This window comes from Trichoplax adhaerens, genomic scaffold (genome assembly GCF_000150275.1).
Source record: "Trichoplax adhaerens TRIADscaffold_44 genomic scaffold, whole genome shotgun sequence".
Lineage (NCBI taxonomy): Eukaryota > Metazoa > Placozoa > Uniplacotomia > Trichoplacea > Trichoplacidae > Trichoplax > Trichoplax adhaerens.
Window position 1 is genome coordinate 53,659 of NW_002060984.1, and position 18,091 is coordinate 71,749.

Genomic DNA, 18,091 nt, shown 5'->3' on the forward strand with positions numbered 1-18,091 from the left:
TACGTTACCTAAAACTACAGAGTTTATAGAAATATTAATGTTCACAGTATTTCAGTGTTACTGTAGAGCTGATTTTATCGAAAATAGCTGGTTGCGAATTTACTGAATAAAGTTGTACTATAGAATAGAGTATAGTATTTTTAGTGATGGTGTGCTTTTTAGAAGGGTAGATCTTAGGTGTTATGGTCAAAATACTACTGTATACACTTATATAAGATTAGGGCAGTCATCTTTAGAGAGAACTCACTGTAAGTGCTTTGCATTAGACTAGTAAACTTGTCGGAAAGTAGTCCGTGACAAGTATATATTGCATATATAACTATAATTATGATATTATTTCTTTTGCTACACCGTTATAATTTCAATTTAGAGGAGTTAGAAGCCTAATGTATATCGCTCTATCAATACAGTGAAGAGCTATCGGAGATACTGGTACGATATTCGATCGTCTAATAGGCGATAATAATACACCGATCGCAGGTGTGTTACCACAACGAATAATTTCTCATTTAAAAGTTATGGAAACATTACTACTTAATAAGCATCCAATAGTTTCCGCTTTTGTACAAGCAAATCGTGGAAGTAACTTTAGCAGCGATAATCAGATCTCATCACTTGATCAGCGAAAATTTCGTTTATGTGGAGCTACAACGAGAATCGAACGACAATGTACAAGTGTTATTTTTGATGGAAGGATCGTATTGCTCTACGAGTGATCGTTTGTAGATTTTTATTGAGAGCGATATCGAAAAGAGCTTACTGACGATAACGTATACTAACTATTCTGAAATGCTATTTTATTTTATTCAAGCTTATATTTCTAATATTTATCACGATACTCTTGTCGATAAATTTACTAGTTTAGCATCGATTGAACAGGAAATTTTTCATATTGTATCGTTAATTATGAGGGAACATCCTAATAGTAAGCGAAAATTTTAGCATGGGTTGCTATAGTAATTCGACTATTAATTTAAATAAAATTGCCTATGATTATGTACCATCAAAACTGCATGGAAACATATACATAGTAGCAGCGTCAGGCAGAGATGAAATAGCAATAGCTCTAGGCAATGAGTACAAACAGCAAGTGCAATATGATGGAAAAGTATAAGAAAATATGATAGAAAGCAATCATGTCCTTATATTGCATGACGAGAATTCAGTTAATATTGCTAGTTATATAACTTCGAAACTTGAATAACTAGATAACAGCACATTCGTATTTCAATGAAATTGTTAAAATATTATGATTAGTATACTTCAGGTAGACAACTACGCTTGAAATAGGTTTATCTAAATTTATGTAAGAAAATAAGTTACTAATGCTGGCATTGAAATTGAAATTTTACGGCGATACTACAAGGATTGCTCCGATAAATATGTATGAAAGAGTATATATCTACGTATGGACTTGTATATCATACGCACAAATACGTACTGAACTAGTTTTTATTATTTAACTCTGTTTGTTATTAGTTAAGTGGCATTTATAAAATAAAATAATTATACTTAGCATTTACCTTTTAATATCTAATTTATTTTATCAGAAACGTTTCGATACGGCATTCCTACTTACATTCGCAGATAACTATATGAGCGCTTTCTTCGGAATTCTATATCGTGACTGATTCAAACAAGTTATATTATCATTTTATGTACAGTAAATATAGTCATTCATTTCAATAAACCATTGTCGATAATATTGTAATTAATTTACCTAAAGTAATCCTAAGTATATCAGTTTAAAAAAATGTAGATTATTTAATATTTTGCAAGTATAAGCGAACATTTTTGTCGTTCTTTTTTCATTAATAATGAAAATGTAAAATTTTTCATTTAAGTATTCCGACATAAATTGACCGTGAAGGAACCATTATTAGCTATCGTCATCCCTGGGTGGAAGACTAGCTAAATATTCCTTAAGCTTTTTTACTTGCGATTCTTCACAGCATCCATTCTTAATTAGGGTTAAACTGTTATCTCGGTCAAGCTTTCCGTAATGCATTAAATGATTTCCTAGGCGTAACTTTGCGTAACGCATTATGAAGTGTAAAATAGCCCAACGCAATTCTAGTAAATCTCCATCTAGTACGAATATTTAAATATAATAATATTTGGAATTAAGGATTGATTAAATTTAAATATTTCTTAAAACAAGAAATCTTACTCCAGTAACAAACTAACCTTTATAAGGCTTTAATGCATCAGTTAAGAGTGTTGCTATATTACTTAAGATACTACTTTGACTAGCAAATGTAGAGAAAACATCGTCATGATTTAGGATGCCTAATATTTTACAGCACGTCCAATCATCCCCTACAATTTGAAAGTGAGTTATAATGGCTTCGTAATAGGACTGTATGCATTGATAGCATTGAGTAACATTTAGTGCTTCTAGCCACAGATTGCTAACATGGATCAATCTTTCAAGGCTATCTGCTGCAACCTGTAATGATGGATTTGATGGTAAGTTTACGCATGGTTATATATTTAAATTAGAGGTGAGGAGATAAAATGCTTTATGATTTCAGTAGTATATAATAAGATTGATATCTATTCACTTATTTGCAGTATTTTCTGTGCTGCTGAGCATTAATATGATACTAGTTGAAAGATTACTTCTAGATAAACTATAATGATAGGGAGTACTATATTAAGAAATAATGTTTTCGGTGAGATTATGAAATATTCTTACCCTATAAATTAATATCGATGACGGATTGTTTACTTTATCAAATTTGTGATTGAGTACATCTAGTATAGTGGCTATAGATAAAGCAACAAATGGTCTAGATAATCGTAACGATGACAATTTCTTAATCGCTGAACTGGATATGATTGTCAATGAAGCCAAACAGATACATACACTTGTGTCAAACCTAGAACAGGCAAACAAAATAAGTATTAAGTGTAATCGATTCAGTTTATTGCGTTGCGCCAATATCTTGCATACTAGTCGGTTAAAATCATGTTAAAAAACTGTAATGAAATTATTAATTGATGAAATAAATATGATATAGAATGCTAATCTTGCAGTAGGTTTCTATCTGCAAAGTTATTTATACAACACAATATCTGGAAATTTAGTGTATTAGTGTTGTGAGGTGGTTATTATATGGTACCCCGTAGTAATAACCCACCGAATGATCCATCGAAGACCTTACAGAAAATGACCATAAATTTGTTTCTATTAATAGGATACGAATACGTTCGCATATTACTGTACTGAGCGACAAAGATGGTGTTATCTGGCCAAGTTTATGAAAGTGTGTTTCCATATTAATTTCAGGTAATATCTTAATTTAAAACTTTAATTTTACACATAAACATATTTACCTTACGGACTTCTTGGATAAACTGTCATTAAGTGCTATCATTAAATTTTTACAGAGGATAGTAGCTAAAATTAATAGAAGAAGCAAAGGTAAAAATATTTTAATATTAGTAAAATAGTAAATTAACGTTAAAGATTTTTACCACAATGCAAGATGATGGTGTGCAACATGATTATATGCATGTTACGTGCACATATAATTACAATCTGTGCGATACCGCCAATCTACTTAATCCTGTATAAAGAGATTAGCATACATTAACACAGAAGATAATCTTGATTGAGACTGCCTAGCCAAGCATCGACGTGCATTACATATTAACCTGCTGTAGGTGTATAACTGTGTTAATTTACAGGTAGCTACAGATGGTGGTGGTACATGCGCAAGTGAAAACAAATTAATTATGATTTTGGTTTAAGGCTTGGCACTTTATGAAATGCCACATAATCAGGGACTACGGTAAGCAAGATCTAATTCGATATGAACCACTGCAGTATTGTATCAGCAGATTATTTCATCAAGCTACAGCGAAAAGTTTCTTCTTTGATCGAACAAGTAAACTATACGACGACGAAATTGGTATAACGATAGTTAGGAACGATACTTTACTAAAATATTAACTCTGAATACATATTGGAAAGTAGCTAACCAGACAAGTTCATGACATGAATTTTTGGTTCAATGCCTCCAATAGACTTTTATCTTCCTTTTAATACTAATATGAACGTATGCGTATAATAAATCATCACAATATCAACGGAGAATTACGTAAGGCTACGGCACAAGTACTTCTCCCTGTTTCGATGCAGTATTATCATTTCATAGTAGCCAAGGAAAGCAGGGAAGGATGGCTCATATTTTGACTATCATTAAGATTACTATGCTACTATGATGATAACATTAGAGGCAAAGGTCGCGTACTTACTTTGTACAATAAAATGTTTACCGCAGGAATCTAATGTTAACCATAGGTTTCTCAATAAGCTACATGTAACACATCTAACCCATGACGATGGAGACATCATATGATTTAGTAGTAAGTTAATTTTTAATTCAGCGTCCGAAGTCTTCGTACTTTGTAAACATGGCAAATTAGAGCAGTACGTCAGCATTTGCATTTCATCGGTACAGGATAAATGTAATCTGTTCGGACCATCTTGTATATTTAAATTATTTTGTAAAGTTTCCAGCCTACTCATGAACGTAGTAATGGATATATCTTCAGTTTCCCATTGATGGCATTGGATTGCCAATATGTGCAACGGTGAATTTTCGGTTATTATATTTAAATCAGAGTAGGCCGCCATTTTAGTTGGCATCGTTTGTTTAGTGATTGCATCTACAAGTGTGGCGGTTAATCTACTATGTTCTTCAAGGTGTTTTACTTTGTACACTATGCTAGCGAAATTGGCATATACATTATACAGTACATTGCATACTCGAATTGGATAATGGCGCACCATGTCGTTGAGTCACGGGGTTTGGAAGGAATAAATTAATAAATTAATTATTGTGTGACTGAACATGTCTATGTCTAATTGTCTATATATGTGATTTACAACAACATCACAGTGGCATTACGACATCACTAGAGCTTTTTTTTTTGGAATGTCTCAGTATCAATGCGATGGATAATCTACTCTGCTATTTTATATTATTTAGTCATATACTGTACCTACTGTAGTAAAATCAAGTATCGCAAATCATTCCTAATCAGATTCAATACCGTCATTGGATGCTTTAATCAAAACCATGCCTTAAAATGTAGCTGGTATGAGCAGGCAAACGTAGGGAAGTTACTAGTAGCATGAAACCATGGACTACTAGATATATCGATGCATGTCGTCATGGCCTAACTAAACGTTCAACATTTTGTAGTCCATGCATGAAATAGGTAATTTTCCGTTAAGACAAATATATCATTATCCAATCTTGTAAAGAAGCATATAAGAGTATAGTATGATAATTTAATATGAATTTTCTTTTAATGGATTATTTTGTGTAGAATGCGTTCCAGCTCATTGAAGTGGAAATTCACTAGTATAACTAATTGCACAAATAGTAAATTATATTATTCACAGATGTAGCGAACGTCTAATTTTTTGGTGTAACAATGCATCGATTTATCGATTTAAGAAGTGATTTTCAAAAATTATTTGTTTGGAAATAGCGACCATGTCATGTTTTGCATGGCTGCATGCTCCAAATTCATAATTATTTAATTTGACTAATCTGGTTGGATCCATCTGGTATACCTTCAATAATTAATTATATGCAACAATCTATACCAGTACTGTATTGAAGTTTTCCAGGGAAGATTATTGCACTGCAACGTTTCGTGAAAAATGAGTCAAATTTTAAGGACCAATCGTAAAGTGGAACATGGCAACTATAAATTTAATCTTGAGATCGGCTCTAATAATTAGTTGTGTGCAATAAAGACATTGTATACAGTGATATTCCGAGATGGGAGTACAATCCTGTCTTATCCATAGTTGACAGAAGAGTCCCTGAGAACAGGCCCACTTTTTGAAGTTCCTCAGCCAAAATCTCAATTGGATGAGTAATGGAGTATGCCAGTCGACGTCTTATTAGTCAGCAGTCCTGTACTGGACCATAAGTGTACCTGTTGGACATCACGCCATCCTCTAATGTCCTCAATGGCCCCCAATCACCCAATGTCCCTTGAGGGTCGGAGACTATAGTACAGTAAGTGTTTAACTTAATGGAAAATAATTCATTCATGAATGGACATCAGCTGATCAAAAGGAAATGCACGCAGATGAGCTTATAGAATGGACAGGACAGTATGCAGTCATTCAACAGGTTCAATTTCTGCAGTTCGCTGTGATCGGTAAAGAAGATTGCGATCTTTTTAGACGATCACTGTTTGCTTTGAATAATATTGATTTAGCACCTGCAATCATTCACTATCACAGCACAAGGAGATTTTGTTGCGGGTTATGGTCATGGTCATCGGTCAAAGCTAGTGATTAACTTCTAGTACAGTATAATGCCGTTGGTGTGATCATACAGTACTTTGGACTGTAAGTACAGCGGTGCATGGAGCAGAACCATTGCATAGTAATGCAGTAAAAAAATGTGCAGTAGTCTATGTCTAGCGTAGTACAGTACTTTACACTGTACTGTACAGTACTTTGTACAACCGGTGGTGTGACATTGCATGCACGTGACATGATTATACACAATAATGGCAGGTGATTCGTGGGTACTGTACACCGTACAGTATAGTATTGCAGTAAAAAAGTAAGCTACAGTCCATGTCTAGAGTACAGTAGCACTTTACACTGTGCAGGACTTACTGTATACTGTACAACCGGTGGTGTGACATTGCATGGCATGTGACATGATTATACACAATAATGACAGATGATTCGTGGGTAATGAACACTTTACGTGCAGTACAGTATAGTACAGTACAGTACATTGTACCGCTGGACACTTGCATACTGTACTGTACATACAGAGTCTGATTATTTTCCATGGCACCCCTTCGTTCAAAAGTCAAAGTTGTATTCCGTTGAAATTCCTGTATGATATTTATACGGTATACTGTACAGTATATATCATATACTTGTAGAAGGATATCGCCTCAGATCTATAGAATTGATCTAGTACGGGACTGATTGAACTTGCACAATTCTGTCTTTTCAGGGTGCCATCGAAATTAATCAGACTAGACAGTACAATATGAAAGACAAGGAGGCGCGAAGTTGTTTGCATGCTCAACCACGTGATATAACGTTAAGATCAATTAAGCGCTATGCCATTGGCTAAGCTTATCGCTCTATTTGTTCGTTTCAAGTATGACGAGAGGCAGACAATTAAAGCCAGTTAATGAATGGGAGGATTTTTCACTTAATGTAATTGTATTTTAGCAAGTGTAGTGTAATCAACTTCAAGAAAAAAAAATCAGGTGATGTCAAGAATTAGTTGGTTGAACAAGGACTGCGATAGTCAGGCGAGCTCGTGGCTATGCAGTTTCATCGCAGTATAAGTGAAAATTGCATTATTTGCTACTTCAAGAACGGACGTATCAGGTTATAAAGTAGATCAGTGGTTGCTATTCGCCTATCAGTTCTTTCTGCTCTCTACGTGCTCTGGTAGGCATTGAATTGAATTGAATCGCAACGTAACGGATAATTATAATCAATAATTACCAAAAGTTTTTCACAGCAGTGTGTATTCAAACTACAAAAGCTATAAAATTACGGTGCGATCATTTGCTGTATCCATTTTGATTGAATAACCAAGGCCTTTAGCTATCGCGGAAGATCAAGGTATGAATGAACATAAAGCATGTGCAACATGTACTGTATATTTCGTAGGTTAATTTCGTACAAAGATTTACTTTTAGACGATGTAGCGCATACAGTATGTAATGGAAGAATTGAAAGTGGATTTGCAATGGACTACAGTGCACGTAGGCTTGATAGAATTGGAAAATTTCCAGTATTCATTGCTAATAGAATGAGAAAGAATTCCTATTCGCTTAATCGATAATCATAGCAAGGATAGTACTGTATAAACTAGTTGGGAGCATGCATGGATTTCATATCTACTGTAGTGTGAAGATTGCCACAATATTGAATATGCAGTGACAAGTGTTGAAGGCAAAATCATGCCCATCTAGCCTCTTGACTTTGCCCATAGGAATAGTTTTGATGAATGATTGCTTTGCTAACTGAGAGTTAGAAATGCTTGCCAAAATCGCTGGAAATACGTCAATGCAAATTAGCTTGTAATTATAACTAACTAATGTAAACGCACGCACATTGCCAGTGAATTTATTTGTGGCAGGGATATCGAAAAGGAAAACTACGCGTTCACCAAGTTAAAATACTTTAAGACTTCCTACAATTTTGTATGTTATTGATACTAAACATTAGCTCGATAAAGCAGCATGTTATAAAATGCTCGGCAGTAAAGTATTACCAAACAGCCCGTTTTAATTGACTGTGAGAACTTGAAAAAAAAAATTGGGATTCCGTTGGGGTGTTACGTCATTAGCACTCATTCATCAAGTCATGCGTTCTCAATCTGCAGTGACTGTATGACATTGTTGCGATTCGTTACGATAGTTACGGCTTGGAAATTAAGAAACCATACAGTCGGTGTGCATAAGCAATTTTTCTTTATTTGAATTGATATTCTCTTTATCATAATGTCTCCTTGGAATTGATCGAGGTTTCTAGAGTGAACAACAACTCCGATGCACTGGAACAGAACAGAAATTACTACCGATTAATAAGAGAAAATGGAATTTGGATCTTACTTTCAGTTTTTACCTTCATTCAGTACCTAGAATCGCATTATGCATACTGTACTGTATACAGTACAGTACTGTCGTGTACAGTGTACAGTACTATACACTCCTTACAGTACATACGATACTGTAAGTCTGGAGCATGACAGAAGCGCTCTACCGTACTGTACTGTACTGGATGTCAGTACGATAGGTAACATGCAAAGTGTTTACAATTCCTAGAGTAAATTTACTCAACGTCCTACAACTTCAAATGCTCCAAAGCAAATAATTACATTTGTTGTTTTTTTGGTGTGTTGTTTATGAAAGACGTTTACATATGCATGAAACAGATGTACCAGTAACGTAAATGAATATACATTGCATGTTGAGTTGCTGGTTACAGCTGGAGAATGGACAGAGTATAAGTTGATCATAGAGGTAAAAGAAAACAGCAATTTTCTTTTACCTTTATGGCCTTGAACCACAGTAGTAAGAAAACGTGCTGGACTGTGTTCTAATGAATGATACTACGGGATTATGCTGTGATACATGGTCATTTTATAGTAATACCCTTCACAAACATGATTTTACCGATTTTCTTGCAGATGGATCCTAATCAAGATGACATTGTTATTGCTGGCATTTCTTGCCGACTACCGGAATCAAATAACGTCTCAGAGTTCTGGCAACACTTAATCGAAGGTGAAGATATGATCACCGAAGATGATCGTCGCTGGACGCCCGGAATGTTTGGCTTACCCAAACGCCACGGCAAATTGAAAGATATTGAAAACTTTGATGCAATTTTTTTTGGCGTTCATGCTAAGCAAGCAGATACAATGGATCCTCAACTACGATTGTTGTTAGAAGTAACTTATGAGGCTATTGTTGATGCTGGTATGAATCCAAATCAAATAAGGGGCAGGAAAATGGGAGTATTCGTTGGAGAAAGTTTGACTGAAGCTATACAGGCCTATCAATCTGATGCTGAATCTCAGATCGGTTATAGCATGACTGGTTGCTGTTGCTGTATGTTAGCAAATCGTTTATCGTATTTCTTCGATCTTAGTGGTAAGTTCGTTGATTTGATAGACTTTACTATGCTTATCTTTTATACACTTTAGAATTAATCGCTGGTGCAGCATCGTTAATAAAGTAGATTTTGCATTCAGAATGGTTATATTACAGTACTTGCATCCAGAAATCAAATATAGCTTATCAATATACGTATATATGCACTGTGAATGTATCACCTTAAGCTTGTTATAGAGAGAATTGTTGGCCCTTAAATACTAAACTGTGTGGTACTATTGTAGAATGAAGGCTGTTATTATATAATGAAAGTGCGTAGAAATATCTGAAGATAGGATCAATTTATAAATTTTATTACTATAGGACCAAGTCTGTCCATCGATACTGCATGCTCTTCAGCTCTAATCGCTTTTGATCAAGCTGTTAGAGCAATTAAAATGGGAACTTGTGATGGCGCAATTGTTGGCGGTGTAGCTCTAGATCTTAAGCCAAATACAAGTTTAGAATTCTTAAAACTTGGAATGCTATCACCCGATGGCGCATGTAAATCATTTGATGTTAGTGGTAATGGGTATTGCCGCGCTGAAGGTAAGTGGTGAAATAACTTGCGACCTTTCAAATTATCATGTCCTAATATAAAAAAAAAACGTTAACAATTACACGCTAACCATGTTATGAGATTTCTAAATGTTAATTATTTAAATATTTTAGGCATCGTTTCTGTACTCTTGCTTAAGAAATCTGAAGCCAAACGTATTTATGCTTCCGTTGTTCATACTAAAGCTAACTGTGACGGATATAAAGAGCAGGGTGTTACATTTCCTAGTGGTGGAATTCAACATCGTCTATTAAAGGAAGTTTACTCTGAATGTGGTGTCAACCCTGGCGATGTGAATTACATTGAAGCTCACGGAACAGGTACTAAAGCTGGAGACCCACAGGAAGTCAATTCAATCGCTAAAATGTTCGCAGGAGAGGTCCGTAATAATAAGCCTTTGCTGATTGGATCAGTAAAATCAAATATGGGACATTGCGAGCCATCATCTGGATTAGCATCGATTACAAAATTGGTGATGAGCTCACAACATGGCATATTACCAGCTAATTTACATTTTAAAAATCCAAATCCTGATATACCAGGACTACTAGACGGACGCCTTCATGTCATAACCGAGCCTACACAATTTCCTGGTAAATTGATTTTGCTTATATTTTATGAATTAATATACTATAATCAGCAATGTATGTTATCAATTAATACACACTATTTCAAAAATTTATATGGCTACATTGAAACGCAAATATCTTAATGTTGAAATGATTTCGTTTATAGATGGTTACGTAGGTGTCAATTCGTTTGGATTTGGAGGTGCAAATGTTCACGCCGTACTAAAACCTAATATTTACCATGAAAGTGAGAGTAAAGTTACAAAGAGTAAAGAATTATCTATAGCTTTGTGTTCTGGTCGTACAAAAGAAGGTGTAGAGAAACTAATGGAACTTGTTAAAGAGCACCATGATCATGCGGATTTAATCAACCTCATTAATGGCATGTCTGATACACCTACATCAAGCAACTATCATCCACAGCGCGGTTTTACAATATTAAATTCAGATAATGCTACTGAGGAGATTAATGCAGTACCAACGAGTAAACGTCCATTGTGGTGGGCATTTTCAGGAATGGGAGTGCATTGGAATCAGATGGGCCAAGATATGATGAAATTCAAGGTATTTCGAAAGAGTATTGAAAGGGCTCGTCAAGCATTATTGCCAACAGGACTAGATGTACTAGATATGCTACTCAATAGCAATGAAAAGACATATGAAAACGTGAGAAATTCGTTTACTGGTTTAGTAGTAATACAAGTAGCACTAGTGGATACTTTGAAAGCTTGTGGGATTGAACCAGACGGTATGTACTAAACATTCTATTACTTTGCAAGATGTAATATAGACATATTCTAAAAATTTAGAAATTTATGAAATTAGGTCTTTTATATTTCTAGATTTACTATTAAACGTAAAATACCATTATTTTTTATTAATTATATTTTCGGTTGTGATGGTACAGACAGTACACTAACTTTGATTTATATAATTAAAGGTCTGTTTGGTCATAGTGCAGGTGAAGTAGCTTGTGGTTACGCTGATGGTGCTCTTACGCTAGAAGAAGCTGTACAGGTCGGATACTGGAGAGGGCAAGCTATTTTAGATGCTGAATTAGATAGAGGTGCAATGGCTGCTGTTGGGCTAACATGGGAAGAAGCGAAAATGCGTTGCCCAGAAGGTGTTGTAGCGGCTTGTCATAATGCAGAGAAAACAGTTACTATTTCCGGCGATCCAGATAAGGTGGAAGAAGTTGTTAAGCAATTAAAGTCTGAAGGTATCTAAAAAATTTTTGGTACTTAGCTTTAGTAATATGAGAATGAGATACTTTAGATTATTACTACCATTACTTGTTTGTGCTAATAATTAATGCAGCAAAGCAGTGTTTAAGTGCGCTGCAAATATGAAATATTGGTATTTTCTTGTATGTAGTCGGTTAGATAACAAGGTACATTTATGGTCATTATAGAAATATTTGCTAAAAAAGTCGAAACATCCGGCGTTGCGTTTCACTCGCATTATATCAAGAAAGCTGCACCCCTGCTCAAGGCTGCAGTTGAGAAAATTGTTGCACAACCGAGAAAACGTTCATCACGCTGGATTAGCTCTTCAGTACCAGAATCTCGGTTACATGAAGAATTCTCTAAATTTGCTGGAGCAGAATACTACGCTAATAACTTAATAAGTCCGGTGCTATTCTACAATGCCATGAAGAAAGTACCAGAAAACGCTATCGTAATTGAAATTAGTCCACATCATTTGCTCCAAGCTGTGCTAAAGCGTACAATGAGTCCAACGTGTACGATAATGAAAACTATGCGCAAAGATAATGCTCATAATCGGGAACTTTATTTAACCACACTTGGTCAGCTGTATATGAATGGAATAAATGTAGATCCTTCACCTTTGCTACCAGAGACCTCACTACCGGTAAGGTGTTGTAATAAAATATGCAGATTTTTTGGAGTTGATTTAGTATATTCCAACGTAATTCTGAATCTGAGTGAATATATAGAATAGTATTGATAAGTATAAAAGTGACTATAAATAAATATGTATATAAATATATATTAAAGTTTTAGTGTTACACGCTTAATTGAAAGACTATAATTGACTTACCACTAAACTTTAATGGAAATTGTGTTACAGGTTCCACCTGGTACACCATGCATTTCACCATCAGTAGCTTGGGATCATTCACAAGTATGGACCATACCAACATTAGACATGTTTATGAAGAACGGCAGTAAAGATGGTGGTGCTGCAATCACCTTTAATATTGACGTCTCCCCTAATTCACCTGATCATTACGTTCTTGGACATGCTATCGATGGACGTGTACTATATCCGGCTACGGGCTATCTCGTGCTTGCATGGAAAGCATTAGCTCGCCTTAAAGGTACAATATATAACCAGACCCCAGTTGTTTTTGAAGATGTTAAGATTCATCAAGCGACTATTTTACCTACGACTGGGAATATTCAATTGCAAGTCGATATCATGCCTACCACTGGTAAATTTGAGGTGTCATCTGGTAGTAGTTTAGCTGTTTCTGGCAAGATTAGCATTGGTGATGACAATATGGTAATTAATGAATTACCGAAGTTTGGTACGGAAGATTGTGCACCATTATCGAAAAATGATGTTTATAAAGAGCTACGATTGCGTGGGTACGATTATGGTCCGTCGTTTCAAGGCATCGAAACTGCAGCACAAGACGGGTTGGCGGGTAAACTATTATGGAATGGTAATTGGGTATCGTTTATCGATACTATGTTACAAATGTCTGTATTAGGTTTGTCTGGTCGTGGTCTGAGGTTACCAACACGTATTCGCTATATTCGTATTGATCCTCGTAAACAACCATATAAAGAAGATGATAATGAAGGTGAAAGTGATGACTATGATGAAGTGAAAACTGAGAAAGCAGAAAAATTCGAAGAGTTTTTAGATATTAGTATGAATCCTTTCACGGACATGTGTGTTGCTGGTGGAGTAGAGTTACATGGCTTGCATGCTACCGTTGCGCCCCGTAAGCAGGATAAACAAAATGCACCGAATTTAGAGGAATTTTGTTTTATACCTTATTTCGAAAGAAATATTTTAGGTAAAGACAAGAATTTATTACAATACAAGGATGACATAGAAAAATATGCTGCATTGAAATATGATGAGTTCAAAAAGAAGTTTAACGGTCAGGTAGTACCTAACGCGATTAAGAATATAACTGCATTACAAGAAGCTGTAGGTGTATGGGAAAACCTTAATGATAAGATTAATGCATATCAGAATAGAGAAAACTGTGGCATATTCACACTTCTGAATAAAATATGCGAATTGATACCTGATAACACATTCAGTAAATCAGTAGAGGAAACATTGTGGGAAAATCGAAAATTATTCGTCGATGACATTCTTGGTGGCGCATTGTTAGATGACAGATATTTGAAAACATCGATGGATATAGTTTACGAAAATATAATTAATTTGCCATTGAAAGTTGCAGAAATGGGTGCCACTTATGGTCAGATGTTCAATCGTGTATTACCAGCAATTCTTTCGCAACCAGATTCTACTGTCAGCTATACAGCTATAGTGGGCAATAAAGATGATGAATCCCGACTTAGTCCTGAGATAGAAAAATTTAATGACATTTCCATCGTCAACTTAAATGGTAAATCATCGATTGACGGAAATTTGAAGAGATCATCAGATCTGGTTGTGAGTAGTTATGCTACCTTACATGAAAATTTAAGAGGAGAAGATGAAGTATCGATGGCAGCTAAATTGCTAAAAGAAGGCGGATTTTTTTTGTTGCATGAGTGCACTCGTAACTTTACGACAGCGTTATCTATATTTGGAGTAAATGATAAAGCATGGCATAATAAGAATGAATCAAATCATAATCTGTTATCCGAAGATGAATGGATTAAAATTTTAGAAGATGAAGGATTTAGTATTATAAGTACTAAGAGTGACGGTCTACTATCAACGTTATTCTTGTGTAGACTTAACGATCCTGGAAATGTTGTGGATTCACCGATCATATTAAACGTTAATAATCAAAACTTCGATTGGTTAGACGAATTGAAAAGATTTATGTTAAGTAATAAATCTAATCAAAAAATTTGGTTATTGAGCGATTGCAATAGTACTTCAGGCATTGTTGGCATGACAAATTGTTTACGCAAGGAACCTGGTGGTGAAAATATACGTTGTGTATTTAATGCACGACTGAATGGCTCAAGTCCTGCTGTCAAATTTTCGCAAGAAATGAAGCTTATACAACAACATGATCTGGTTATGAATATTTATCGTGATGGAAAATGGGGATCATTCCGTCATTTATCCGTTAGTAAAGATGAATCTTCGGCAATAAATAATGATCAAGCATACGTTAATGTTCTGACTCGTGGAGATCTGTCATCATTACGATGGTTCGTATCACCGTTAAAATATGCTCAACCAAGAACTGATGAAGCTTTATATTATGTTTATTACGCATCGTTAAACTTTCGCGATATAATGCTAGCTACAGGTAAATTACCACCAGATGCATTGCCTGGCGATTTAGCTACACAGGATTGTATATTGGGTATGGAATTTGCAGGTAAAGACGAAAACGGTAAACGCGTAATGGGATTACTACCCGCTAAAGGTTTAGCAACTACTGTTCTAACAAATAAAAATTTCACATGGGCAGTTCCAGATTCATGGAGCTTACGAGAGGCAGCTACGGTACCAGTAGTATATGCAACAGCGTATTATTCGTTAATAACAAGAGGTCAACTAAAGGATGGTGAATCTGTATTAATTCATTCAGGTACTGGTGGTGTAGGTCAAGCTGCGATTGCTATTGCATTATCGAAAGGTTGTACTGTTTTCACTACAGTAGGTACACAAGAAAAGCGGGAATACTTATTGGAGAGATTTTCCCAACTGTCTAAAGAAAATATAGGTAATTCACGTGATTTATCATTTGAGAAGATGGTAATGGAAGGTACCCAAGGACGTGGTGTAGATGTAGTATTGAATTCATTAGCTGAGGAGAAATTGCAAGCTAGTTTAAGAGTAGTTGCTCGTCATGGTCGATTTTTAGAAATAGGAAAGTATGATCTGTCCAATAATACACCTTTAGGAATGGCTTTATTCTTACGTAACATATCATTTCATGGAATTTTGTTGGATGCTCTATTTGATGAGGGTAACACTGAGTGGCCGAATGTATCCAAACTTTTATCAGATGGTATAGAATGCGGCGTAGTGAAACCTTTAAAGACTACAGTTTTTGATCGCGAAGATTTAGAAGGTGCATTCCGATTCATGGCTCAAGGTAAACACATTGGTAAAGTCCTAATACAAGTACGGAATGATGATGATTCAATAAGTAAGGCTATAAATTTGAAGAGTTTGGCTCGATGTCATTGTGATCCCGTTAAAAGTTATATTGTCACTGGTGGATTGGGCGGATTTGGTCTGGAATTGGCACAATGGTTGGTAGATCGTGGAGCACGTAAAATTATATTGACTAGTAGATCCGGTATTCGAAATGGTTATCAAGCTCGTAAAGTAAAAAACTGGAAGCAGAAAGGTATTCAAGTATCTATATCTAAATGTAACGTGGCATCGATGGAAAGTACAGGAGAATTAATCAAAGAAGCAGAGAGCTTAGGCGAAGTAGGCGGTGTATTTCATTTAGCGGCGGTATTACGAGATGGATTTTTGGAAAACCAAACCAAGGAATTATTCGACGAAGTGTCTAAGCCTAAAGTAGACGGTACTATCCATTTAGATAGGGTAACGCGTATGAGATGTAGTGGTTTAGAGTGGTTTGTTATTTTCTCATCGGTGAGCTGTGGCCGCGGTAATGCTGGTCAAGCGAACTATGGCTATGCCAATTCTGCTATGGAGCGTATTTGTGAAAGACGACATCATGAGAATTTACCAGCATTGGCTATTCAATGGGGAGCAATCGGTGACGTTGGTATGGTTATTGAAAGCATGAAAGGTAGCAATACTACTGTAGTGGGTGGTACATTGCCACAACGTATACATTCGTGCTTAGATGTGATGGAGAAATTTTTAATCAGTAACTATCCAGTAGTATCCAGTTTTGTTCAAGCAAGCCGTGAGAAAGCATCAGGTTCAAGTGACCAATTATCATCGGAAGACTTAGTTAAGAGTGTTGCGAATATTTTGGGTATTAAAGATCCATCAACAGTAAATCAAGACTCTACACTTTCTGATTTGGGATTAGATTCATTGATGGGCGTAGAGATTAGGCAAATTTTAGAAAGAGATTTCAATGCAACATTACCCATACAAGAAGTTAGACAGTTGTCTATGAATAAATTGAGAGAGATTACTTCAGCACTACAAAATTCGAATAATATAGACAATGATAATGGTTCAGAAGAGTTAAATGCTGTACCTGGAATGCGAGTTAGCGAATTACTTACCAAGGAACAAATTGAATTGGGTACAGTAGTTCGATTAAATGAGGTGAATTCAGATGAAGCACCTATCTACTTTTTCCATCCGATAGAAGGATCGATAGAGCGATTTAAGGAAGTAGCAAGTAAATTAAAGATTCCAGTTTACGGTATTCAATTAACACCAGAAGCACCAACAGAAACTGTGGAAGAGTTGGCTTCATTCTATTGGAATAAAATGAAAGAAATTCAAAGTGAAGGACCGTATCGTATCTGTGGCTATTCGTTTGGCTGTACTATCGCACATGAGGTTGCAATTCAGCTACAACGAGAAAACAAAGATAATCTCCATCGAATGTATATGATTGACGGTTCATACTGTTATACTAGAGAACGATTACAAATTTACAAAGCGCGGTATCCAAAAGAAGTTATTGATGATGATACTTATTATTCGGAGTCTTTATATTATTATCTGAAGTCTTATATTTCTGACATCTATCACGATCAGTTAATCAGTCAGCTGATGAGTGTTGCATCGATGGATGAGAAAGTTAATTATGTTACATCACTAATTATGGCAAAACGCCCTGATATTGATCCAGAATTTTTAGCTTGGAATGCTAAATCATTTATTGCATTAACGCGGGCTGGTGGTGATTATCAACCGTCAGCTAAATTTGATGGTGATATCTTTATGATGACAGCATCAGATAGAGATGGAATAGGACAGAACCAAGATAGGGATTATGGACAACAAGCACAATGTAAAGGAAAGATTGAAATCGTTGTCAGTCAAGGCGATCACATTAGCATCTTACAAGATGAAAGTGCTATATTCATTGCTGATTATATAACTTCATACCTTGTCTAATTGAAATACAATTAAGATCCATTTTATTGATATTCAG

General features: G+C 35.4%; 2 protein-coding genes across 2 annotated transcripts; one reads left to right on the forward strand and one right to left on the reverse strand.

The window, feature by feature from the left end:
* Positions 1-1,879: 1,879 nt before the first annotated feature.
* On the reverse strand, positions 1,880-4,645 carry TRIADDRAFT_62381 (uncharacterized protein; the record flags this gene model as incomplete). Its single annotated transcript, XM_002118313.1, has 5 exons — positions 1,880-2,088; positions 2,188-2,449; positions 2,699-2,882; positions 3,340-3,403; positions 4,264-4,645. The coding sequence occupies 5 exons, from the start codon at positions 4,643-4,645 to the stop codon at positions 1,880-1,882; spliced, it is 1,101 nt and encodes a 366-aa protein (XP_002118349.1).
* Positions 4,646-9,212: 4,567 nt separating this feature from the next.
* Positions 9,213-18,054, forward strand: TRIADDRAFT_34034 (uncharacterized protein; the record flags this gene model as incomplete). Its single annotated transcript, XM_002118303.1, has 8 exons — positions 9,213-9,678; positions 10,003-10,227; positions 10,351-10,830; positions 10,973-11,554; positions 11,747-12,025; positions 12,218-12,678; positions 12,898-13,636; positions 13,691-18,054. The coding sequence occupies 8 exons, from the start codon at positions 9,213-9,215 to the stop codon at positions 18,052-18,054; spliced, it is 7,596 nt and encodes a 2,531-aa protein (XP_002118339.1).
* Positions 18,055-18,091: the final 37 nt, after the last annotated feature.